The 25,663-nt window shown below is 36.5% G+C and overlaps 1 protein-coding gene across 8 annotated transcripts in view; it reads left to right on the top strand.

Annotated features, from left to right (window-relative positions):
• The window catches only part of CNTN3 (contactin 3), a 321,933-nt gene that overhangs the window by 126,878 nt on the left and 169,392 nt on the right, over nucleotides 1-25,663 (top strand). For all 8 annotated transcript variants that reach the window (XR_004528605.2, XM_033865296.2, XM_019947642.3 and 5 more), the window contains exon 4: nucleotides 2,612-2,787. Coding sequence is in view for 7 of the 8 variants with exons in the window: in XM_033865296.2 (XP_033721187.1) it covers nucleotides 2,612-2,787 (176 nt within the window). In the remaining variant the exon portion in view is untranslated. The remainder of the gene's footprint in view (nucleotides 1-2,611; nucleotides 2,788-25,663) is intronic.

Genomic DNA, 25,663 nt, shown 5'->3' with positions numbered 1-25,663 from the left:
TGAGGGATGAGTCCAACCCATAAAACATGGAGCACTTGTTTCTGAATTTCATTTCTGTTCTTTCTGCTGTTACATGGTAGGATTGGATAGAGCCTGGGACTGGACAAGAGGGAAAGGGTAGGAACTATGAATCATAAAAAAGTCTCCCCCAAAATGTAAGTTCCATGAAGGCAGGGTCCTTTTTCACCCCATTCTTAGAACCTGGAAAGTTGCCTGACATATAGTCACTCAATAAATGTTTTTTCACCAGGAAGGGAAGGTTGCTTTTTCTAATCATAGCTGTTGAATATGAAATAGGCTAAATCAAGAGCAGGGAATTCTTATCTATGTCCCTTATAGGCATGGTTGCTTCTTGGGGATATTATAGACCAGTTCATCCAAACTTGAATGGGCATATTAAACACTGGCAGATCTCACTAGGATGCCAATTCTGGTTTAGTAGATTTAAGATAGAGCCCAAGATTCTGCATTTCCAGCAAACTCTCAGATGGTGTTGAGGATGCTGATGATATTGGTCTGCCGACCACGTTGTATATCGAGTGCAAAGTATTCAGACAGAATGCAGATGGACAATTTCCCTTGATTTCATTTCCTTTTCTGAGTTTCTGTGGTTCTAGGATTTGGGCAGGAATATGATGAAAAGGGTTAATAAGTGTTCGTGGTTCGACTTCAGATTTCTAAGGGCAGGATTAAAGTCATGAGAGAAGAAAGTGACCTAAAATGGACATGCAAATATGGACTTGCCTTGGGAAGGAGCATAAGAGAGATACTCTACAAACAAAGCAGAATCAAACCCATGGCGGAAGTCTGCCACAAACGAGAAAGCAGTTATGGCTTTTTCATATTTCTTTGTAATTTTGCTCTTTTACGTTCAAAAGAATAGACATGGGGCCTCCAGTTTTTCCTCTTAATTTCATTTTGATTTCTCAGAAGAAATATTGCTTTAGACCTGGGAGACTTGTATGTGCATAAAGAAAGAAAAATCAAGAAAGTCTTGATTTTTAAAATGAGCAAATGATATAATATTGCTTTGAGCTGTAGAAACTAAACTTCTAAATTTATTCATTTTCTGTAGCCTCCATTATTAAAATTTTATTATGCACTATTTCAGATATAGAAAATGACATAAACATATAATTAAGTGTAATGATGAGCATCCATATAACCACTATTCAGTTTAGGAAATTAAACCAAAAAAGCTAAATTTCCCAGTGTTTGCCCCATAACCCTTTCTCACTTTTCTCTCCATGAGAGCTCTAAAGTACCTTAAACTTGAAGTGATTCATCTTCATACATCTTAAAATGTTTAATACATTCTTAATATTACTTTATATGTTTTAAAACTTTATATACATAGTATCACATTGCACCGTAAAAAATGTTTTCACCTTTGTAAGACTTTTTCTATGTTTGCAAAAGCTCATGCGTTTTCTCAGCTGTATAATATTTCATTTACCTTTAGGTGCTTTGGTTTGTGATAATGTTCACATTTCACCTCTTTTTATGCTTTCACAATATTACTATTTCCAGGTTAAATATTTAATATATTAATACAATTTTTATATGACCCATGACATGGTTAAAGACCTCTGGGCTAGAATTCAAATGGGTACTAGTTCTGATCCAGTAATTAATAGTTTGGGGAGAGTTGCAAACTCACTCAGCTGTTTTATTGAAATCCTCATCTGTGAAATGGTCATTTTATTAACCACTTCCTCAAAGTTATTATGAAAAGCAATTGAGATTGTTGCCATAATACTCTAAAATTTATAGAACGGATACCAGTGTAATTTGATTATAAAAATCAAGTCCTCCAGGAGACAGATGGCTTAATTTATACAATGGATGTGTTCTTGAGATTGTGCAATGAGTTTTTAAAGGTAATAATCTAGTTGGATGTGTCAGGTGTGCTTGCTGTTGAAAAAATTCTGGTTTTTCTATTTGAAAACTCTTGTTTAAAAACCAGCTTCTTTCTTTTTTTATTTTGGCTTCCCATTGATAAATATGGCTCTGGGGTTAGTGCCTTTACTATTTCCGACCCCCTAGGTGGCATTTAGAATCTTTTACCACAGTGTACCATTTAGTAAATATCACTGTGATGGCTTAGAAGAGCGGAGGGCCTCGGGGACAGGTATTTACTCAGACAAATTGAAATGGATAGTTGAGCACTTACCCAATTAATTTATTAAATGTGCTCAGTCAGTCTGGATAAATCAAAGAAATGTGCTCTTTTCCCCCTTCTTTGGCAGCATGAGACTGGCCTGAAGTACATGATATAATTACCTCAACTTTCTACTTCATCTTTGTCTATACAGACCAAGCCTAATTTTCCCCCTAGTGAACAAACTAAATTATTCTCACCTCTTCAGAAAATCTTGAAAAATCGTTAGCTTTTAGATGCTACTCTCTTGTGCTTTCTACTATAATTTAACCTTTGGTTTCTGATAACAAAACTTAGGCATGTTTGATTTTTCATTTATGTAATAATTGAATGATATATTTGTTGCCTTTCATTTATAAGAGAGCTGATGTTTAAAGTAGATTATATAATGCAGATTTTTAAAAAAGTTTAAATATACTAAGGGGAAAATCCTGGACATTTGTTTTATAGATGGCAGCTGAATGGAAGCGATATTAATCTGAGTATGGAGTATCGTTATAAGTTGAACGGAGGAAATCTTGTGGTTATTAACCCCAACAGAAATTGGGATACAGGAAGTTATCAATGTTTTGCAACAAATTCAGTTGGAACAATTGTCAGCAGAGAAGCTAAACTCCAGTTTGCCTGTAAGTATATGTTCACACATATAAGTCCAACATTTAAAAATATATAACTGAATTTGTGCGGTCGTTTCGGATTTCAGCAACAATATGTGGAATTTATTAATTAAGGAAATAGGTTGAGAAAGTAATTCAATACGATTGAATTATATACTGTACAAATCAGAGTTTAAAATGTGTGTGTATGTGAATGTGGGTGTATGTGAATGTAGGTGTGTGTGTGTGTGTTATCTGTTTTACTGTTTTGTAAGGATTCTGTTTAGGAGAGGAAAAAGAATCTAGTTAAGGATGTATTTATTCATTAGTTACTCTGTGCTTTGTACTATGTTAGAACTGAAATGCATATGAACGAATTGTCAGGCATGACCTTCGTTCTGGCAGAACATTGAAATTAGAGAATTACATCTAACAAATCTGAAAATATAAAGGAACAAAGACAGTGAGAAAGAAAAGAACGTGACATGTCTTTGACCTCCACTGCAGTTTTGCCCAGCTCATGATGACCTTCAACACAGGCCCCCACTGAGGCCTGGCTCTGGAAGCCAAGTTTGTACCTTGTTAATTGGACCAGGGTGAAGCCATGTCCCATCCTGAGAAAACCACATGCTTTTTAGCAGGGAATTTAGAATTGGGACCAGAGACCTAATTTAGTGTTTATCTTCCTGATCTATCTTTCGACTATTTTCTAATTTTTGTTTCTTCTTACTAGTCTCTCTTCCTTTGTTTTTGTTGTATGTTTCATATATAATGCATATCAGCATTACCTTGGTTCTAAGATTTCTTTTAGTTCTTTACACCTCAATTATTCTGAAATTAGAATGCACATGTTCTTATAATGTGGTAGTAATCTCCCCCAATTGCCACAGACTGTTAATAAATTGATGATGTGTCATTTAATGCATGGCTTATTCTATTGCTTCTGTTTTTATAATGGCAATGGTTGGTTTTGTTCCTGCCATTATATTCTGTGTGTTCCGTTTTTCAAACTTCCTTGCTCTTTCTTCTGCTTCCTCTGTTTCTTTTCCGTCTATGAACAGGTTTTTGTTTTTTTTTTTCACCTGTATCTTCTCTGGGCATTTTGATAGCTATATGTCATATTGATGTTACACAAGTTTAAGTTTATCTTTTAGTTTATAAAATTACTTTTTAATTTATAAAAGTTTACTTCTCTAGTAGCCAGAATTTTAAATTTTTGGAGTCCCCCCAATTTTATTTATTTATTTATTTATTTTTTGCGGTACGCAGGCCTCTCACTGTTGGGGCCTCTCCTGCTGCGGAGCACAGTCTCCGGACGTGCAGGCCCAGCGGCCATGGCTCACGGGCCCAGCCGCTCCGCGGCATGCGGGATCCTCCTGGACCGGGGCACGAACCCGTGTCCCCTGCATTGGCAGGCGGACTTTCAACCACTGTGCCACTAGGGAAGCCCCCCACCTCCTTTTTTTGTTGTAATTATTTTTTGTTTCTCTTGGTTGACTATGGGATAATTTTTTTCTTCATTCTTTTAGCTAAAAACATATATATATATATATATAAAGATAAATATATATATTTCCAGCATACAGATGGGTTTAGATCTCTTTTTTTATTTGCTTTGCTTACAACTTGAAAAATTATTTTATTATATCGAAACTTAGACATCTCATACACAATTCAGGAACTTTTCCTGCATCTTTTAGTTGTATGTTTGATTTATTTATATTTTTAAAAGGATTGAAAGGGATTATTTGTCCCATTTTTTGAAATACTATTTATTTCAGGTTGTTCTTTCCTATGAATTTCTGTTTCTGATTGATTGAAGCCACATCTATTTGTTTGTTTTATTCTGAAGATACAGGCAGTTTTCTGAAATGCTATTTTGGATCTTAGAGGCAGTCTTTCCTCCTACTTCCATTTGATGTTTCCATTTTTATGCTTAATACCTTTAATAGGTTCTAAAGCAAATTTTGTCTAAACTCAGCCTTTGTCAACACAGGTCAATCGATTACCCTGATTTTGCTTTCTTTGCCACATGCAGAGGTCAGATTCACTTCTCTGATCTATAGGGGAATGTGAAGTTTCCAGTCTAATTCCCTATTCCCCAGAGTCTTTCACAAAATACGTTATTCCTCTTAAGCAGTGCTATTTTTCTACTACAGATCCTTGATGCCCTCTAATACCGGGAGAAGTATCATTAACTTGTAGGTTTTTCCTCAGTCTTTTCTTCCTGGAGAGAGTGGCTTGTTTGCAAATACTTCTAAAGTTATATCATGTCTCTTGCAGTCTGCCCCTACTTCCTGGCCAGAACATTATAGGCCAAGGGGGATAAAGTTGTTGAGTCTGGGATTTTATTTTACCCTACTTACGAGCTAATAAGCTAGGCTGCTACTCTTCCATGGATGCTAGCAGAAGACATGATATTCCTGGGCTCACCCCCAAGTCCCACAGAAGTGATATGATTTAGCCAGGAGAGATGCTACACCCGCAGCTGAGGAACACTGAGATTAGAGAATCCATCTCTTTTATAACAGGGAGTAAGCAAGCCTGCTCTTTGTCCTAGAGGGAGAGCTTGTCCTATCCCTCCTGGTTGGTCTCTGAAAACACATCCCTGAGAAATGGAGCAACTGGGCCTTTCATTCTTGGCACATCCAGGAACACTTAACAGGAAGCTAAGAGCACATAGTGAGTGGATTCCCTCTTCCAACAAAAGTTTTCCTTTTTTTTTTCATTTGGTGCTGTCCTTGAGTTTCTCTTTGGGGTGCATCCTATCAGGATACGTGTGCTGAATAAGGCACAAAATATCTTCCTACCTTTGTTGTGAATTCTCTCTTTATACAGAAAACCCAGGATGTACCTACCATTTAGTCCCTTGTATTTCCCCACAGTCTGCCTCATCGGCCTCATAAGTTTTATTTACTCATATGCTTGGCATTTGATTGCTTTTGCAGTTTTGGATGTACAGTGAGATTCTTTTGTTTTGCAATTTTTTTTTTGGCGTTTTCACAAGTGGTTTTGGGACGTTACAAAGAGCAATATTGGTTATTCTTAGCCTGATGCCACATTAAGCTGGAAATATAAAAAATGAATGTTTGAATTCATATGTTTGAGATATAGGTTTCTGGTAAAGAAACCAAAGAAGGTGGCAAAAAACGTGGAGGATATGTAATACATCAGAGATTCCAAATTACCAGGTATAAGAGAGCATTCCTTTAATTTGACAACCTTGAAGGGATGTAATACATTAACTGAAAGAAGGGGTTAATAAGAGTCTTGCACTGCTACATATACATCCTTCTAGATGCTCATGACTCCAGTTCAGGGGAACTGTGACTGTTTTTGCCACAGGTAAGTAGATAATAAAGTGTTGTCATGGAAAAAATGTTCTAATTATTCACTATAGCTATGTTTGCATGCTTAGTAATACTTCTTTGTTTCTGTCAGCCATGGACAAAGTACTTAAAATGTGCTTCATGGAGAAATGAGTAAATGACATTATCCTCAATGCACCACTTTTAACACTGGTGAAAATCCAGTGAAATTTTATCTTAATTTTCAAGATGCTTAAAAATAGTATTTGTAATTAAATGAAAGTGGAAAGCTCATTTATAGTTTAAGAAGCGTACTTTCTGTAGGCATTTTTTATTCCTTTTAACAGATTCTTTGTGGAGCAATCACAAAATTTAGGGAGGGGGAAGATACGTAAAATGATGCAATGTTTGAATTGTAGACATTTTCTCAGTGATTTACTGTTACGTTGCATGTGTATAATTTTTGAAGCTTGTTTAATATATTTGCAAATGTTTTTGTCAGATTCTTAATTCCAACCACGAAAAGTGAGGGTAGTACCTCCAAAACCCCAAATATCTTTGCTTTATTGATAATTAGTTTTACTTCTCTTATTCTTGAATTTCCTGTCATTCTTTATTAAAATGTTTTTCTTTTAACCATTTTTGAGGTGCAGTACATTTTTAATCATGAATTATATTAGATGTATAAATGGTATGGAGAAAAGTGTAAGGAATCTCTGTGTAGCCACCACTTATCTTAAGATTTAAAGATTCAAAGTACAATTAAAGCTACCTGATAACTCACCCTGATGACACTATCTTCTCTCTCTTAAGCTCCCTCTGAATAGGTGGCCCGTGTTCTGAATTATACGTGCTTTTTTAATCCTTTGAATAAATATGTATGTGCTTCTAAGCAACATGTAAAATTGTTTTACCTTTTTCATTTCTTAAACTTTTATGTAATGACATCAGACAGCATTCCTACATCAACAACTTCCCCCCAACAATATATTTGTATCTGTTGATCTACGTCTTTGCCAACATTTGTTATTGTTCAGCATTTTAATTTGTGCAAATCTGGTGAATATAAAATTGTAGTTTACTTTTTAATTTGCATTTTTATTTTTAAATTAAAATGTAATTTTGGTTTTAATTTGCATTTCTATAATTACAATGAAGTTAAGCTCATTTTCATAGATTTGCTGACCATTTATGTTTCTGTTATCCAGATACTTTTTCACTGTATGGTAGTCTTTTTTTTTTTTAACTTAAGAGTTGTTTGTATACTCTGGATTAATCCTTTGTCAGTTATATACATATCTTCTTTTTAGTGGCTTTTTGTTTCCTTGATGGTGTCAAATGATAAACAGATGTTCTTAATTTTACATTAAAGTATTGATTTTTTTATAGCTCATGTTCTCTCATGAGTTGTTTAAAATTTTCTCTTCCTTTTCCTGAAATGGTAAAAACATTCTCCTAAATGTACTTATAAAAGTTTAATATTCTCCTCTTTACATTTAAGTCTTTAATTATCTGGAATTGATTTTGTATATCGTGTGAGGTAGAGGTACCGATTTATTTTATTCCAGGATGGGAAGTCAGCTTTACCAGTGTAATTGATGAATGAGGCCATTCTTAACCAACTGAAAAGCAGTGTGTGGTCATCATGTCTGGCTTCTCGGGGCTTTTTTGTTTGGAGAATCATATTATCTGCAAGCAGTGAGAGTTTTTCTGTTCTTATCAACCCTTGCTCCTTTTATATATTTTATAGGAGTGCACTTTCTTTAGTCCAGTACAGTGTTGAATAGATACTTTGAGTGTGAATAGCCCTATCCCTGTTGTGCTCTTGATTTTCAAGAGTGAATAAGATTAACATTTCACCATTTGGTATGATGTTTACTATAGATTTTAAAGATACTCTTTATCAAGTTAAGGCAGTTCTTCTCTAAGTTAGTTTTTTTTTTTTTTTAAATCAGGAATGCTTTATTCTTGTAAATACTTTTCCTACTTTTACTGGGATATTCATGCTGTTTTTCTCCTTTAACCTTTTAATGCAGTGAACAGTTTTTAGTATTAACCAAACTTCTAGTCCTGGTTTAGTTTCAACTTGGCTTTTGTGTAAGTTTTTTTTTTTTTAATAGTTCGATGTTATCTGTTTTTCAGTATTTCATTTAGCATTTTGCATATATATCAATATAGGAGCTTTTCTTTTTGTTTTCTCTTCTCATATTATCCTTTTTTGGCTTTAGTATCAAAGTTATATTCGTCTCTATAAATGAGCTGGGGAGTACTCCTTATTTTATACTCCCTATAAAATTTTGAGAAATATTGGAATTATCTACTCCTTGAATAAAACATAGAACTTACAAATAAATCTATCTGGGTCTCTGGAGTTTTCATTCAGGAAATAATTTAACTATTGATTGAATCATTTGAATAGTTAATAGGACTAACCATATTGTCTCCTTTGTGAAAAATTGTGTTTTTTCCCTAGGAATTATATCCATTTTGTTTATGTTTTCTAATGTATTGTCAAAAAGTTGTTTCAAAGCATTTTCTCTTACTGTCCTTCTTGTCTGTGCCTTATCTATACATACATTCCCTATTTCATTCTAACTATTATTTTAGTATCAAACTTGTCAGAACTTGATGTTGTTATTCCTTACCTTTGAATCTTTTTATTATATTTCATTCATTTTACTCTTATGTTTATTGTTCTTCCCAGCTTCTTGGATTATTTTATTGTTCTTTTTTTAGTCCCTTAAGTTATATAGGTAACTCATTACCTTCCTACCTTTCTTTTGTCTATTTTAAATATGTATAGCTTTAAATTTACGTTCTGACATATAGCATGTTTATTATGGTTCAGTTCTACACATGTTATGATGTCATTATGATTTTCTCTTGAATCCATGAGTTATCAGACATGTGTTTTTAAATTTCCAAACATATGGAGTTTTTCTAGTCATCTTTGGTTACTGATTTCTAACCTAGTGACCCATTGACCAGAGAAGTGTCCTCCTTATGCTCTTTGGGTTAAAGTTGGCAATTGTGTTGCTCAAATCATATATATATTATTAATGATGCTTTATCTAATTAATCTATCAGTTTTTCTCACAGTGATGGTGGATTTCTCAGTTTATCTAGTATTTCTATTTTGCTTTTTGTAATTAGTAAGTTATTGATGTATAGAAGTTTAGAATGGGTATATTTTTGGTCCAAATGGGGTGACTCGCTATCTCTAATAAAGCACTTTGCCTTATAGTTTAAATATTAATATATTAATATGAAAATGTTAATATTTGTGTTCTTCTCTTTGGACTGATTGAGAATTTATTTCCCCCTGAGTAACATCACAAGTTATACACTCTATTTGTTTTCTTATAGTGATTGCCCTAGAAATTTTAGTACACGCATTTAACAAAGTCCAAATTTAATTAATATCTCCAACAATAGAGGACTCTGTAGCATTTTACACTGTAATTCCCTCCTCCAGCATACTGTAGTATTGTTGTCCAGTAAGTTGTTGAATTTTTGTAACATCATGAATGAGATATTATTGGTATTGTTCCTTTCATCTTCTAGTTTTTCTCTTATATCTGAAATAATGTAAGCATGTGCAAACTTCCACATAGTTGGTGGTTTTTTGTTTGTTTGTTTTTAAGAAAAATGTCAGACTTCCGCCCGTATTGTTTTTATGTCTCCTTTCCTAAAGGAAATTACTTTTAACTTTTTGATTGGCTCTTGATACTTACTTCAGTTTTTTAAATAACTTGCTTATTTGCTGCTTCTTGATTTTTCAGTTTTAAGCATTAATATTGGCCGTCAAATCTGGCAACCGATGCTATAACACTATCATACCACCACCTTGCCACCGCAGAAATGTGAGGTTGCTTTTTTATGAGGTTTATGAAGAAAACAGCATTTTTAAAGTCATGGCTCTTACAAAAACACAAAAGTTAAAAATAGGGAAATCCACACTATATTCCACTTACTGTACTTTGACTGGATAGAGACCCAAGTGATCACAAGCCCTTTCCCCAACCCAATCCCCATCCAAACCTCCACAAAGAATAAACATTTCACCTGTCTCTGTTTGCAACTGAGGGAGCTGCAAAGAATCCAGTTGCCACATGATTAACATTTGAATATACATGAATTCAGAGCATGTTATTACAGGATTTTATTGGGTCAAAATTTGAATTAGGTCAATATTCAGTGTTTACATTACTCTGATTTTGTAAATGATATTCAGAGCTGACTTTTGTAGCAGACTGTAATTACGATTGTTTTTCCTTCCGTGCATAATTTTCTTGTCCTTCAAATTAGGAACCTTAATTTTTAATTTCTTAATTTTCTGTAGTCTTATACTTGTGTCAGCCAAAATTTTGGCCAGTTTTCTGGAGGTCCTCTCAGATTTTGAGAGGCCTCCGATATTCTATCAGTTTTACCTTCCTGGAGAAATCTGTCTTGCAGGTTTTGGGATGCTCCAGTTTAGATTGGTTTTCCTGCACATTAGGGGCAAAACTCTCTTTCCAGGATCTCCCTTCAGCTATATTCCATGTCCACCTCTTCCTCGTTCTTGGTGTTCATTGTCTTAGAGCACCATGTCCTCAAGTGTCCCAAGAAAGGAGGAAGACTAGCTGTGATTGTTCTGGACCATGTGTTCTAAGAACTATACTGGCACACGTGATTGAGAGACTCAGCCTTGTAAAAATACGATGTTAGAAGTCATCTTCCTTCAGAAACCTGAAGGTATTTCTCCTTGTTTCTTGGCATCCAGTGTTGCTGTTGAGAGATCTGTTGCCATTTTGATTCCTTATGTAGAAGGCCCTGTTTTTCTCTAGAGGAAGCTTGTGGGATTTTTTCTTTGTCTCTAGTGTTCTTAAATTTCACAGTGATTTGATTTGGTATGTGTCAAATTTTATCTAACATCCTTGATACTCTCTGAGTCCTTATAGTTTGAGAACATGAGGCCTTTAGTTTTGAGAGCTTTTATGATTACCTCTCCCTGGTTTTCTCTATTTTCTTTTTGACATACATCATTATTTGCATTTTGGACCACCTAGATTGGATTGCTTCTCTCCTCACTTTTCCAACCTCACCACTCCCCCACACACCTTTTATCCAAATTTTCTTCTTTTGACTCTTATCTCTGACTCTTGGTGAATTACTTCAACCATGTTTTGAACTCTTCTGTTGAGTTTTTGATACCAGCTGTCATGTTTACAACTTAAGAGACCTTCTGTTCTCTAAATTGCCTCCTTGTATCTTATTCTAGTTTAGTAGTTTTATCCTTTCAGATCTATATGAAGATATGAAGGATGCTTTTCTTCCTTTACATTTTCTTCCCTAGGACAAACTTTTTTCCAAGTAGCTTCATTTCTATTTTATGCTGGATGGTTTCTGTATTTCATATAAGAAATTTTTCGTAGATATCTGGTAATCCTTGGTTGTTTGCACAGACTTAAAGAGTGGGAAACTAATAACCTAACAGAAATCTCCAGTTACTTGGTGGAACTTCTCACGATGAGGTTAACTATACTGTGGCTCATCTCACTGGGGATCCCTTAGTATCAGTAGTTTTAGTTCTTCCCTTGGGAACAGGTCATATTCCCCAGAGGAGAAAAGAGTCCAGACTTCCCTGTGGGTGGCAAAAGCCACCACTAGCATTCTGGGAGCCTGGTGGGAGAAGAGGCCTAAGAGATTGCAGCAACCAATGTGTATATATTTAGTTAATCCACCTGTTTCCTCACACTATCCTTCATAAAATCTGCCTAGTGACCTGTTGTCAAGACATCCTGTGTCTTACCTTCTTTGGAGAGTAAGCCTCCTCTCTCCTGGTGTGGAGTGGCACTCCCTGGGTATGTAGGTGGGACAGGGGATCTGGGTACCAACCATTGCTTCAAATTCCGACTTCTACCACCTCCACCTCTTCATTTCCTCACTGTGAGTTTAAAAGACATCTTCCTCCATGATGCCAAGCCAGTCAACACCATCATTTCTGTTTTCTAGTTTTCAAAACTTTATTGCAGTTTGCTCTTCTATTTTCCTGTCTTTGTGAGTGTGTGCCTTCAAAAAATATCTCTTTACTGCAAGTACATCTTACTTTGGGGAATATCTCAGAGGAAGAAAGAAAGTATAGATGTGTGTGTTTGCCCTAGAAGACTTATTGTTATTTTACATAATCCGTGTTTCTTTTAGATTTATCCACATGTTTCCTGTTTCCTTTGTGCACCCTCATTCATGCATCTGTGATCTTTTTTTTTTTTTGCATCTTTTAGAAGTTCATTTAATGAGTTTCCATTGATGTGTCAGTACTGTTTTGGTTTTTTTCCTCTTCTCCCCTTTGGTCTGAGAGAGTGTGTTATTTGCCCTTATTCTTCCAAATATAATTCTGCTCTAAAACATAGTGTTAAAGACGTAGAGACTGGAGCCAGACTGCCTGGGTTTGAATCCCACCACTTAGCAGCCATGTGACTTTGGACAAATATTGAACCTCTCTGTGTTTCTGACTCTTCATCTGTAAATCAAAGGTAACAGTAGAATTTGCTTCATCAGCTGTGAGCATTAAATGAGCTACAGTATGTCAAGTATCTGGAGCAGTGCCTGGCCCACAGTGCATGCCGTACAAGGATAAGCTGTTATCATATTTAAACAATTCTAAGCTATGATTCTCGAATCTCGAAATACACGTCTTATGGGAACTCTGAAAATTTCACAGCTGTTATCTCTTCCAGTTTTGTTTATCCCCATGCCTGTTCTTTACTCCTTCTGGTTTTCCTTTTTTAATATATTTTGAAATTTCTCATTTCACCATGTCTGTTAACCTGTCTTTCATGTTTTCTATTTCCACTTGCTTAGTACTAGCATGTGGTTCACTAATCTTTCATCTCCTCCCAATTTACTATTAAACTATCCTTTGAGTTGTTAATTCCAGTGATTACATTTTTCTCGTCTAGACATTCTGTCTGGTTCTTTTTCATATGTTCCTGTTCTCTCTTCAGAGCATCCTGTTTTTGCTGATGGTTTGACACCCAACCCCATTTTTTATTACTTTGTTTAATTGTTTAAAGTTTACTTAGGTATTCTTTCATAATGTTGTTCTGTAAGCTCAGGATATCATTGATGTTAGTCTGTTGACTCTCATTTGTAGTACATATTAGCATTTTTTGTAATGTTTGATGTGAATCTGTTCTTTAAGAGAATTTCCCCCTCCCGTGCCAATGTGAGATTCTTCTTAGCCTTGGTTGACGAAGTCCATACCCAACAGCTTTTATGGCTTTCTCCAGGAACCAGGGATATAACCAACCTGGGAAGTGTATTACGTTAATATATTGGCTCAGTGTAGCCCCCATGTAGAGTCAATTTTTCTTATCAGTCACCAATAAAACTGAATTAGCAAATACTGCACTATCGCTTTTAGGAAATACAGGGTTAGCAGGTTCCTGCAAACTTCTGGTCATGAGGTTTTTGTCCACCATTGGATACATTACCTTGTTTTATGGATGTTTCTGTTTAAAGGCATCTTATGTAATATACATTGTTGATTTGCTAACATTAACCACATGGTCAGGAACTCTGCAACTCATGCCTGAAGGAAGCTTATCTAACATGTGTTTTCTCCCTAAGGCCCAGCACAGCCTCTTTGTGCTTGAGAACATTAGATAGCATTTCAGCACTGTGCTTGGAGTCCAATTTAAATAGCACTAAGATGCAAAAAAAAAAAGGCACTAATATACAGCAAAAAAGATCTTGTTTACAGTGCGAGAGGTGAAACAAGAAGGCAGAGCATTGCTTTATTCAACCTCAGCTGGAAACGTGCATGTGGGGGTGACTCAAATTTTTCACCATTTTGAGCATATCTGAGAATGACCACAAAAGTCTCACAAATATTGATTCAGGTCTTTACAAATGCATTTTAGGGAGTAGGTGAATTCACAAATATGAAATCCACAAATAATGAGCATCGATTATATGTTAAATACATATGAGACCCCAAATCATGTGAGATATAGGCCCCCAATCATGAATTCTTCATTGAAATATCTGCTCCCTCCAAATCTCCCACCTCACCACAACCGACTCCAAGGAGAAAAAAAGATGGACAGACTAACACCCTAGCCTTCTCCCTAGGTCCATGGGTGGGTTTAAGCAAGAGTGCAGCCCTTTAGGCATGCAGCTGTGTGCAAAGGGGCTCATTTTCAAATGTCTGTTTCCTAAGCCTAGGACCTCCACATCTCCTGTTTCCACAAGGGCAATTCAACCTAAGCTATCAAATTGCCGAGTCTGATCTGCTGTTCTCCACACCCTCATTCCACTGCCCCAGCTGCCACAGCATAGGCTCTAGAAGGAACTGTTGTGCTTTGCGGCTTTGTTTGCTCAGCTATGCTATGCTTTCAACTAAATTTTTGTTATATTTTAACCAGCATTGCAAAGCAATCTGTGGAACTCGAAGTCTCCTACCATTTTTTGTGCTTCTTTATATTTCTGTTAAGTTTGATTACCTAGGAAGATAACGTTCATCACTGAAGCCAGCTTTGTGTAAACAGTAAGGAGTAGTGAGGTCTGGGACGGACCAGAGATGATGGCGTGCTTTTCCTATAGGGGGCGCTCACTGTGCAGCTGCCCAGGTTTTGTAGACACTCGTTTAGTATTAATGAGTGAAATAATGAATGAGAAATGCAGGAACTGTGTTACTGTTGGGTTGCACCCTTCAGGTCTACAAGCCCTGTGCTTGCCCAGCTTCAAGACCGAAGAAAGAGCTGGGAGTCAGTGACAGAGACATCAGTGGTTTAATGGATGGGGGATCTTCCATGTCTGCAGCAAGGTCCTGGAGAGACCCTCCACTGTGTGCTGTGGACAGGGGGCAGGACATGGCGGCAGTCTTCGCTCTTGGGGGGAAGAGGAGATTGCCAGTCATAGGGGGAATTGAGGTCCAGTTGGCTCATTGGTTACCAGGGAAACTAGGAGAGGGGCAAGCCCCTCACCAGCCTTTTGGTAAGAACAAACACTAGGTGGGGCCTGGAGCAAGTATGTAGGGAGATCAGTCAGGTGAGTAGGGTATAGGTGAAGCAGACACTGGTCAAGCAGGGGATGTACAGAGAGCAAGAGAACAGCTGTCTTGGGTGGCCTGATCATACAGTTACCAAAGCTAATCACTTTTCAGGATAACGCAGAATCCGTTATTTACATACAATGCTTGACGTTTTACATATTAGAGACTAAATTTAATTTTTATGTAAACACTGCATGGGTCAACCCTATCTGCAGCAATCGAGTCTGAAGGCAAGATATAGCCCAGGGGTCACCTTTATTGACCTCCGACCTAGATGTTGAGAACAGATACACTATGAAATTAAAAGGACTACACTGGATTATGAATGATCCTACCTCCTTCTCAGAAGATATGTAAGAGCACATATATTAAGCCCAAAGTTTCTTTTTCCTCTTTTTAATTCCCTTTTAGCTGCTGTCTGTTTTGCACTTTGTATAAAACAGAAATTGACCATATTGCCCCTATAAAGGGTTACTCTTTCTTCTACTAGCAGAGGGGTTGTAACATTATTCACTTTTCTTAGACCTTAATCTTTAAAAGCACGTGGAGACTTAGTCAAATAAGTATGAAGAAAGGTTAAAGAAATGCAGAAATTTTAGGATGAATCCCAGAGTGGCTGGCTGTATCTGAAAAGAAAAATTACTAAAGACTAATTAGCTAAAATTGTTCTGTTATAATTAGTAGGAGCTTAGTTTGCTGTGAGTTCTAGGCAATGCTATTTCTCATAACTAAATAGTGCAGCTAAAAACATAAATTTCATCTTTGAACATAATGACTTTGATGAAGTCCAAGGCTGCTTTGCTCTGATGGTCCAACAACAGTTAAATCTCAAACAAAAGGCTGTAACTTTATCAGTACACTATTCATCTATATGAAGTTGGAAAACAAAACAAAACTTTTTGTCAAACACAATACTTTTCAACCTAGTCACATAGGAAGGTTGTGATTTTAAAACTAAGATTCTATAGAAGCCAACATTTTTTTCAGTAACTGCTCAGTCTGTGTTTTATGCTTTTCCATATAAATGGAATATGTTTGCTGTTTGCCTTTTGAATCAAAAATATTTTAGTTTGTAAAATAACTGCAGCTGTCTTAGGATATTCATTATATGACAATATACTGTTTCACAAAGTTACTGCAGAACTTAACAGTCCCACCAGGTTCCAAGTTTTTAAGGTTCCAATTTTTCCCATGCTAGCCAACGCTTGTTATATTTGACCTTTGGATTAAAACTGTCTTAGAGGGTATGAAATGGTATCTCACTGGCTTTGATTGGCATCTCCCTGTTGACTCATGATTTGAACATGCTTTCATGTATTTATTGGCCATTTCTCTGTTTTGGAAAATGGTCTGTTAATATCCTTTGCTCATATTCTAATTGGGTTATTTTTCTTTTATTAGTAAGTTGTAAAAGTTCTTTATACATTCTAGATGCAAGTACTTTGTCAGATTCATGCAAATGTTTCCTAACATTCTGTTGGTCAGATGAGTTTTTGAGTCACCTTTTTAAACCTCTGGGGTCAGTGGTAGAAATGTGTGATTAACATGCTGAAAAGTCTGAGGGTCATCCAACAGGGTTAAAATGAAATACTATAGATACTATACTAGTCACACCAATGCGATAGGGTAGAATTAATCCAAGATGAGATGTTGAAGATCTTCGTTCTAGTTCTGGCTCAGCCACTAAATGCGAGTCATTTGACCTCCCTGGGCTTCAATTGCTTTATCTGTAAGGAGGAATTTAGCACCTAAAAAGACTGTCCTTTCTACCATTGCATGATTCTAAGTTTCCAAGTTAAGCTGAACAGAATGAACCTAGGTTTCCTTTCAAGGCAAAGATTCTAACTTTAAGCCTTTGAACCAACTGAGAGCTTTGGATGGAATATCTTTTTTCCTCCTATTTTATTGAGAATTCTCCAAATATCAAAGTTCACCAATGGTCCTTAGAATCCCCTTGCCTTTCCCCCTTCCAGGGAGTCCTTGTTGAAACTAACAACTAAATGACAGGCTTATAAACTCTGTTTTCTATAAAATGATATACTTCACAATTTAGAGAGTATTGTTAAACTCCTCCAGAATCTGTGGTCTGAAAGAGCCTCATCTGTCGTGTGGATGTTGATTATTGGGAGTGGCCCTTGTTTGCTATAACCACAGGGTTGTTATTCTGATACCTCCCTTTCTGTGTTGAAATATAGTAGCATTCATGGAAATCCAGTTGATTGTTAATGTGTTTTTCTGTTTTCTTTTTTTTTGCTTTTTCCCCAGCTGTGATTTTTGTGTTATCCAGATGGTTTCGGCTAATGGCATCATTAAAAATTTGATCAGTTAATTCTGTGAATTCAAATAGGTCATTTCCCTCAGACATGTTGGTATTAGAATGGAGCCATCTCCATCAATATGGGCCAATTGCTGGATATTATATGAAATTCATTAAGTTAGACTCTGGTAATGACGAAAATATATCTCATATGTGAGCGTCTAAAAGATTTCTGATCTCTTAATTACATGTACATTTTAGTTTTTATTACATTTCTTTAAAAAAGAATTTAGATCGCCTTTGATATTAAGCCTTGGCTGGATTTTAGCCCTCTTCCCTTTTCTGTCCGTTATCCGTCATGGAAAACTTCTAGACTCAAGATTTTGCTTGAGTAGCGATAACATTTTATTTTAACTTCCTACAAATATTTAAAAATACAAAACATGTATACAAAACATGTTGTATATATCATTGTAGGGATCAAAGAAAGAATGTTGACTAGCTTTTTATGAAGCTGATTCAGATTGCTTTCAAATTGAAAACAATTATATATATATATGTATGCAGTTATATATATACACATATATATATATGTAAACACACATATATATTAAATTCGTCTTATCAGAGTCCAGTATCCCAGAGACTTGGAAGTTTCCCTAAGCTGGCAACATCATCAGCGCATTTGGCCCTTTGATTAACTGGCATTCTTTCATATGGATTTTCTTCTGTTCCAATTACAATGCCATTACAGTAGAAGTAGATTGGATGCTTCTCAGGCTAGATCAGTTTTATTTCCTTGAACCTCAGAAAAGTTCTTGCTTAGAAGTCATCTGCCTGTTGTTTTGTTTTTCTGTCCTCCTTCGGTCACCGTAGAACTGTGCCTTTATTGCTGCTCTGTTGGGAATTTTCTTTTTTTTAATCACTTCTTAAGAACTCTAAAAGCAATTTCTTGTCTATAACAGAAGTGTTATGGCTTGTCTGTGAAAGAAACTGTTGCCTGGTGAAGGAAGCAGCTGCTTGAGTGGTATATTTAAAGTTAAAATCAAATAGCTTGTGAAAAGGCTAGAATTGAACTCAACCCTTTAATTTAGGATAAGGCACTATTATATGTGTATGGTGTTTTCTAGTGTGTCTTGTACCATAATTTTTAGGCTGTTGTGTTCTCCTGCTGTAGCAGGCTAAAAATATCCTGTAATTTCTTCTTCTACAGGAGCATCTATTTAATTGAGTCCTGGTTTAATGCTCATCCATTATACTGCTGTGATTCTATTTTGCAGATGTTGGAAAATATCTTTAAAGTCATACCTGAAATCCTGTAATTTTCAGAGTAATGATCTCTTTTAGAGGATTTTTCTCTCTCTTCTTCCCCCTTTCCCTTATTTTTGTTCAATTTGGAGTTATGGCTTTAAAAATCAAACAAGCTTTTATAAACATATGACTTCACTTTACATCTTTTCATTATTCTGTGTTTGGTAAGGAATCTCTTGTTTGTCAGTTTTAAAATGATTTGATTTGCAAAAGACATACAAATATTACTTTCTTTCCTTTTGTGAATTGTCTCCCCTAATTCTTCTGTGATAAAGCAAAGAATATGCTACTCAAGAGTACATTATATCGTTCTTTAAAATTGTTTGCTTATAAATTATACTTCAGAACTTTAATTTCAAAATCTCAAAGGACAGTACTTTATAAAATAGAATATTTCATCACTTCAGTTATTTGATTTGGTAAAGTTATTGATAAAAATTTCCTGCTGTGAGCACTAATCAATTTTTCTCCTTTATATGTGCAGATTATGATTAACCGTGCTTTCTGTCACTTTCCCACTAAATTTGTATTCCTCTCTTCTCAAAAACACTAATATGTAATGATTTTAAGTCAGTAGATAATATTCATTTCTTTAACATTTGTTTTTTATTCCTAATATCTTGATTATGACCTTGATTACCAAGTTCACATTTTTTAATAACTGCCTTCTCAAATTATTAAGTTTGTTTTAATGCATACACTAAGAATGTTTCCTAAAAATCTATATTTAGCTCCAGGTTGTTCAGTAGACAACTTATTAATAAAACGTCTCCCTCAACCCAGGATTTTTAGATAAATTTTCCTCCAACTCATCTAGGCTTGAATCTCCTTTCAGAATAGATATTAATGATAAGGTGTATAATTATACATATTATAATTTATGTATCAAAATAGTTATGTCTCCAGGGGCTTCCCTGGTGGCGCAGTGGTTGAGAGTCCGCCTGCCGATGCAGGGGATACGGGTTCGTGCCCCGGTCCGGGAAGATCCCACATGCTGTGGAGCGGCTGGGCCCGTGAGCCATGGCCGCTGAGCCTGCGCGTCCGGAGCCTGTGCTCCGCAACGGGAGAGGCCACAACAGTGAGAAGCCCGCGTACAGCAAAAAAAAAAAAAAAAAAGTTATGTCTCCTAATGCATAATAATAGTTACAGAGCATAAATTTTAGGAGTTGATCTCAATTTCATTATTTTTTTCTTGACTATGAATCTTTGTTATTCATGTTTTAATTATGGATTTTTTCTATCATTGTGTCTCGTTGGTGTCAGCAATTCAAAATCCCTTCGTCTTGACTAGACCCTGAGTTCCTCTGCAAGGAATTCAGTGTCCAGTAAGACTAATATTATGCCACATAACATGTTTACCTTCTCCCGTTGTCTGTTACTGCTTCCTAACTAGCCTCTCTTCCTGCTGGGAGTCACTTGCCCACCCGCCAAGCTCACTTGTATTCTCCATCTTTCTCTCCTGCTGGCAGCATCTTTCTATGTCTGTTCAGGCCCCACTTCTTTTAGCTTGGACTCTTTTAGTGACAAGTGATAGAAACTCAAAAATCAAAACTGGCTTAAGCTCCAAAAGGGATTTTTGGCTCCTGCAGCTGAAAAGTCCTAGGCAAATTGACTGTAGTCAAGACTGACTACAAGGGTTCAAATGATGCCCCCAGGCCTTGGTTTCTCTGATCTCTACTTTCCTCTCTGTTGGCCTCACTCTGGGTCATCCTATGTCTAGTCCACGTCAGGATTGCTACCAGAATCCCAAGCTTAGCAATCTCCGGAGAAAGGAACGTGCTTCTCCCTCAGGGTTCACACATGGATCCCAGGTGTAAGCCTTATCCACCTGAAATAGGAGGTCTGCCTTTTCTGGACTAACTCTGACCAGGTGGTTGGAATATACCAGTTGGTAAGCCTCATTCAGTATTTTTATTGATACACTGAGGAGTTGTGGGGTGGGGGGATGGTGACTGGAAAGGAAATTAAACGTTCTTTTACCAAAGGAGGAATAGAGGCTGCACAGGTAAAAATGAGTGTTGTACTGTAACCATTTTCTTGGACAGAGAAATATATTTTGTTTGTGCATAGATGGCTCCTGGACAAGGATAATAAAGTATTTAATGCCTTGGAAACAGTCACCACTTTACAGTGCTTTCTACATTCTTTCTTTTAGAGAAGCAGCAGGGGAAAACCATTTCAGAGGTAGTTGGTTAATTGAGGCTGTAGTCCAATTGCTTGCCTTTTTTTTTTCCCTATTGTAACTTTTTACTATCTAGTTATTTTTTTCTTTCTGAAATAATGTACCAGTCACCACCCTCCTTAACTGATTCGTGAGCCTAACAACAGTGTTAAGGACCTTTATTTTTTGTGCCCTTGGTCTATACATGCAACACTTAGGTACTCTGTGTGGGATCGTTTTATAGACTTTGTGTCCCCAGAATGGTACACAGTGCTTGAGGGAAAATAATTTTGGTAGCTCACTGATAGTTACTGAGGGCCTTCCGTATACCAGCTGCTTTCTTAAGTATTTTGGGAAGCATTTAAGGAGCAGCTGAGTTTAATAGGAAACCGAGAGTGTCAGAGGATTCTTAGAGAATATCTATTTACTAATTTCAACAGAATCATATTTAATAGAAACAGTAGAACATGGTACATATATTGTCTTGGCTGGAAACCACCATATCTTTTCTCTGTGGATTTTGTTTTCAAATTCAACAGTTGTGTAATATGGGTTTACCATATAAGACAGACTTCTTTCCTGAGTTGGCACTTTTCACATACTGTCCTCTGGGTTCAGTGGTTCTTCAGTAAATGGTTTTGATAGGCCTCCTCTGGACTGGGGTATAAGTACTATGGGCTTTAGCCCCTGATTTTTAAGCTGTCAGCATGTTCTCCTACTGTCATTCTCTCCTTTAAATCCCTCTTACGTCATGTCTTAGCATTGTTTTTCTACACTCCTGCCCTTATATCTGCATATACCATCAAGTATTTCAGCAAAGAAGAAATCACAATATATTAGCTTGGGTCCCATAACCAAGTTTATTTGGGGGCCAACAGATAATACATTCACTTGAGAATTTTAAGTGCTACTTCATAAAAGCATACAGTTTATGAGTTTTTGCATATGCATATTTGAGATATTGTAACAGTAAATATTATCTGTAAAGCAATTGCTATAGGTTTGTACAGTGCTAATAGAGTCATTTGCATATTCATGTCATTTAATCCTTATAACAACTCTGAGGTCACACAGCCAGCCAGAGGAGAGCCATATTTTGAAGCCTAATATTTCTCATCCAAAGTCCATGCTTTAACCACTACTTAGATTTTGACCCTAGGGGAAAAGAACTATGGAAGACATTTAAGGACCAGCTAGATTTATTGGGAAACTGACATTGTCAAGGGATGCTTAGGGAAAGTTTAGTTACATATTTCAACTGGATCAAATGTAATAAAAACAGTAAAACCAGACACATACACCCTTGGCTGGAAACCACTACTTCATGTCCCTGTGGATTTTCGTTTTCAGATTCAACACTTGTGTAATATAGATTGATTTAAATATGCTGGTGGACAAGACAGAAGATTATTTAGACAACAGAATCATTTCATTAGAGAGAAAGTGAAAGGTGTGAATAAGACACACTAGCTCTCCAGGAGATATTGACCTGAGAACAGAACGACAACATAAGACATGTTTTCCCAGGTTTCCCTAAATGACCAGGAAACCAGCCAGAACAGTGTTAAACTGGTAACATGTAACGTTTCTAAGATAGTCTGGTCCCTGCTGTGAGCTGTCTGCGTGAGGTGCAAACTCATTTGACATCTTATGTAGGAAATCTGGAATTCAGAAAACCAATTAGTTCCTTATAGAGGCATTCGCGAAGGGCGTTGGCTTCATAATGAGAGAAAGAACCATGCATTGTAACAGCAGGAGACTGCGATAGGTATGCCCCACTCCCTCTCCAAGCTGCCCAGAATCCTACGTAGAGAGCTTGTAATCATCTACTTTTACTTACTAACTGAGATTCATGTCTAATCGTATTGATGCTAGCTATAACTCATTTGCAGATATTCATAAATATTAAGCATTATGGGAGAGACAAAAGGACATGGCACAGACTCATGGGGTTTCTAGTCTTTTGCAGAAAAGAGATACACAGAATATACAAATTAGTTCTAAGTCTAGACGTTGTATAATCAAACACTTAATGGATCAGAGCTGTTACAGATCTTCATTGAACCAATGATCCTGAGCACATTTGATGCTTTATATAAATTAATACTCCTTTATGAGCAGGTTCTTTGTGCCAGTCTTTACGCTAAATATGGGGGTTATAAAGACATACTTCCGTGACCTTAATTGACTCATAGCTTACCAGGAAAGACAGACTAATCTACAGGTAACAGCTTGAAGAAATTACTTTAATACAAAGTAGGGAGAGATTAACAAGTTCAAGAAGGTTATGCAAGGTTGCACTTCGGAGATTCCAGTTGTTCTTGGACTTCAAAAACGTATAGGTCTTTCTTAGATAAATAGAGGACAGGTTTTGTTTTAGGGATAGTAAGGGCATTAAAGATGAATCTGAGAGCTCTTAACCTTAGGACATTTACAGACTAAAAGGGAAAATGACATATGCTGTAACTGTTGAAAACAAAATGATGCGATCCTTACTTCAATATCTATACAGGACTAAGGAAATCTGGGGGAATCAATAGAAATATTGTAGAGGAAGTAGCCCAATACATAGTTCCCTGAAGAATGCTGAGGCTTGGGGCTTCCCTGGTGGCGCAGTGGTTGAGAGTCCGCCTGCCAATGCAGGGGACACAGGTTCATGCCCCGGTCCGGGAAGATCCCACATGCCGCGGAGCCTGTGCTCCGCAACGGCAGAGGCCACAGCACTGAGAGGCCCGCGTACTGCCAAAAAAATAAATAAATAAAAGAATGCTGAGGCTTTGGAACCAGACTGCTCTAAAACTTTACCAACCAATGGGATTTACTGGCTGATAGTCCATCTGTTTGTTGGTGCCCATGTCACACAGCTCATCAAAAACTTTCAATACTGACACTGCTTTCAATGTTTAGAGATAACATTCTAGGTAGTATTCTTTTTATTTTTAAAACTTTTTTTGCCCGCGCCACGTGGCATGTGGGATCTTCCCCAGCCAGGGATCGAACCCATACCCCCTGGGTTGGGAGTGCGGAGTCTTAACCACTGGACCGCCAGGGAAGTCCATAGGCTTCCTGGACTTCCAGGAAGTCCATCTTTTTAAACAAAGAATAGACATACGGATACAAAGGAATAGGTTTTTTTGTTTTTTTTCTTTTTTTTTTAGTAAATTGTGCACAAAGGAGACTGGTGAGAAATAAGATTAGATGACATAGGTCTTATATGACATTGTATGGAATTTGGGACTTAATTTCTAGGCAGCGGAGAGATATTAAATGTCAGAGTTGACAAGGTGACCAGATTTGTGCTTTCGGATGTTTCACCTGGCAGGATGATGTGATGGTTTGGAGGTGAAGAGGTTAGAAAAAGGAGGGCTAATTAGAGTGTGTATATAGATGCAGTAGGAAAAGAGCTGATAAACCTGTCCAAGCTAGTGTTGACTAGACTTGGGTAATGAATAAAGAAGCAGGATGACTTTGAGGATGATTCTTAGCTTTTGGATTCATATAAAAGGAAGACTGAGAGTGCTGTGATAGATGGAGAAGATTGGGCAAAAATACGGTTTTGTTCTTTGAGAAGTTTGCTGTAGTATTCAACAGCCAATATTTTAGTTGTTATGCATTAGGGGGGAGAAAAATTTACAGGTAATGTAAGGAAAGGCCACATTGTTGTTGCTCTGCCTAGTATATTCTAATTTAGAAGGATAAATTATAATGGCAGGGAAGGGGAGACAGGTTATTTGAGAGGTAGGATGCCTTCTTAATATACAAGTAGTCATTATCTGATTCCTTACAGCTATGAAGTACAGTTGAGTAGAAAAATGATTTTAACAAGAAAATATTCATTAGGGAATTGACCACTTATAAAAGGTTTACACATTGAAATATTCCTCCTTAGTAATATCCCTAGTAACAGCCATGCCTATTCCTTAATTTTTTTCTCAAGCCATCTCAGCAATTATCTGATAATTTAAGTATCCAATAATATGATGCAAGTTAGATGCAAATAGATTGAAAAGTGAAAGTGCAGTTTTACCAAAATTCCAGAGTAATGGAGATTAATTCATCTAGGTGGGGAAACAGATAATACCTGAACCTACTGATCAATTTTAACATCACAAAAAAAGTGTCATCCAGAATTAGGTGCCTCTTGATTTGATGCCATAGAAAGTATACAGCAACACCTATGAATGATGGTTAACTTAAATAAATAAATAATAACTTGACTCTAATCAAGTTTCTAAGTCAAACTACCAGTTTAGGGGATAGAAGTTCAAGTTGAAAGAAATCACAGAAATGCAGTTAGTCCACATTATAATCATTTGAACGGCACAGATAACTGATTTTCTTCACCCAGACTTCTCCTTGTATCCTTACATTGTGGAAGGAGCAAAAATCAATCAGTATATACATCATATCAACATGCTACAGAAGAAAAATCACATGGTCACGTCAGTTGACACAGAAGAAGCATTTAACAGTTCTGGCACGCATACATGATGAAATCTCTCACCAAATTAAGAATACAAGGGAATTACCTCCACTGTAGTTAAACATTTATTTAATGGTGAAAGACTGAATGGTTTCCACATAAGATCAGAAATAAGTCTGTGATGTCCATTCTCACCTTTCTTATTCAGCATAGTACTGGAAATTGTAACCGCTGCGATGAGTCGTGGAAAAGAAATAAAAGGCATACATATTGCAAAGTAAAAAGAAAAAAATAAGAAGTGTATTTGCAGATATATCTAAAATCCAAAGGAATTTACAAAAATCTCTTAGACCTAAGTTCAGCAAGGTCAAAGAAAACAAGTTCACACAAAAAACAATCATGTTTTTAT

This window comes from Tursiops truncatus, chromosome 10 (assembly GCF_011762595.2).
Source record: "Tursiops truncatus isolate mTurTru1 chromosome 10, mTurTru1.mat.Y, whole genome shotgun sequence".
In the NCBI taxonomy this organism is placed as follows: domain Eukaryota; kingdom Metazoa; phylum Chordata; class Mammalia; order Artiodactyla; family Delphinidae; genus Tursiops; species Tursiops truncatus.
The sequence above is the reverse complement of the archived record's forward strand: the minus strand, read 5'-3'. Positions and strand labels throughout refer to the sequence as shown.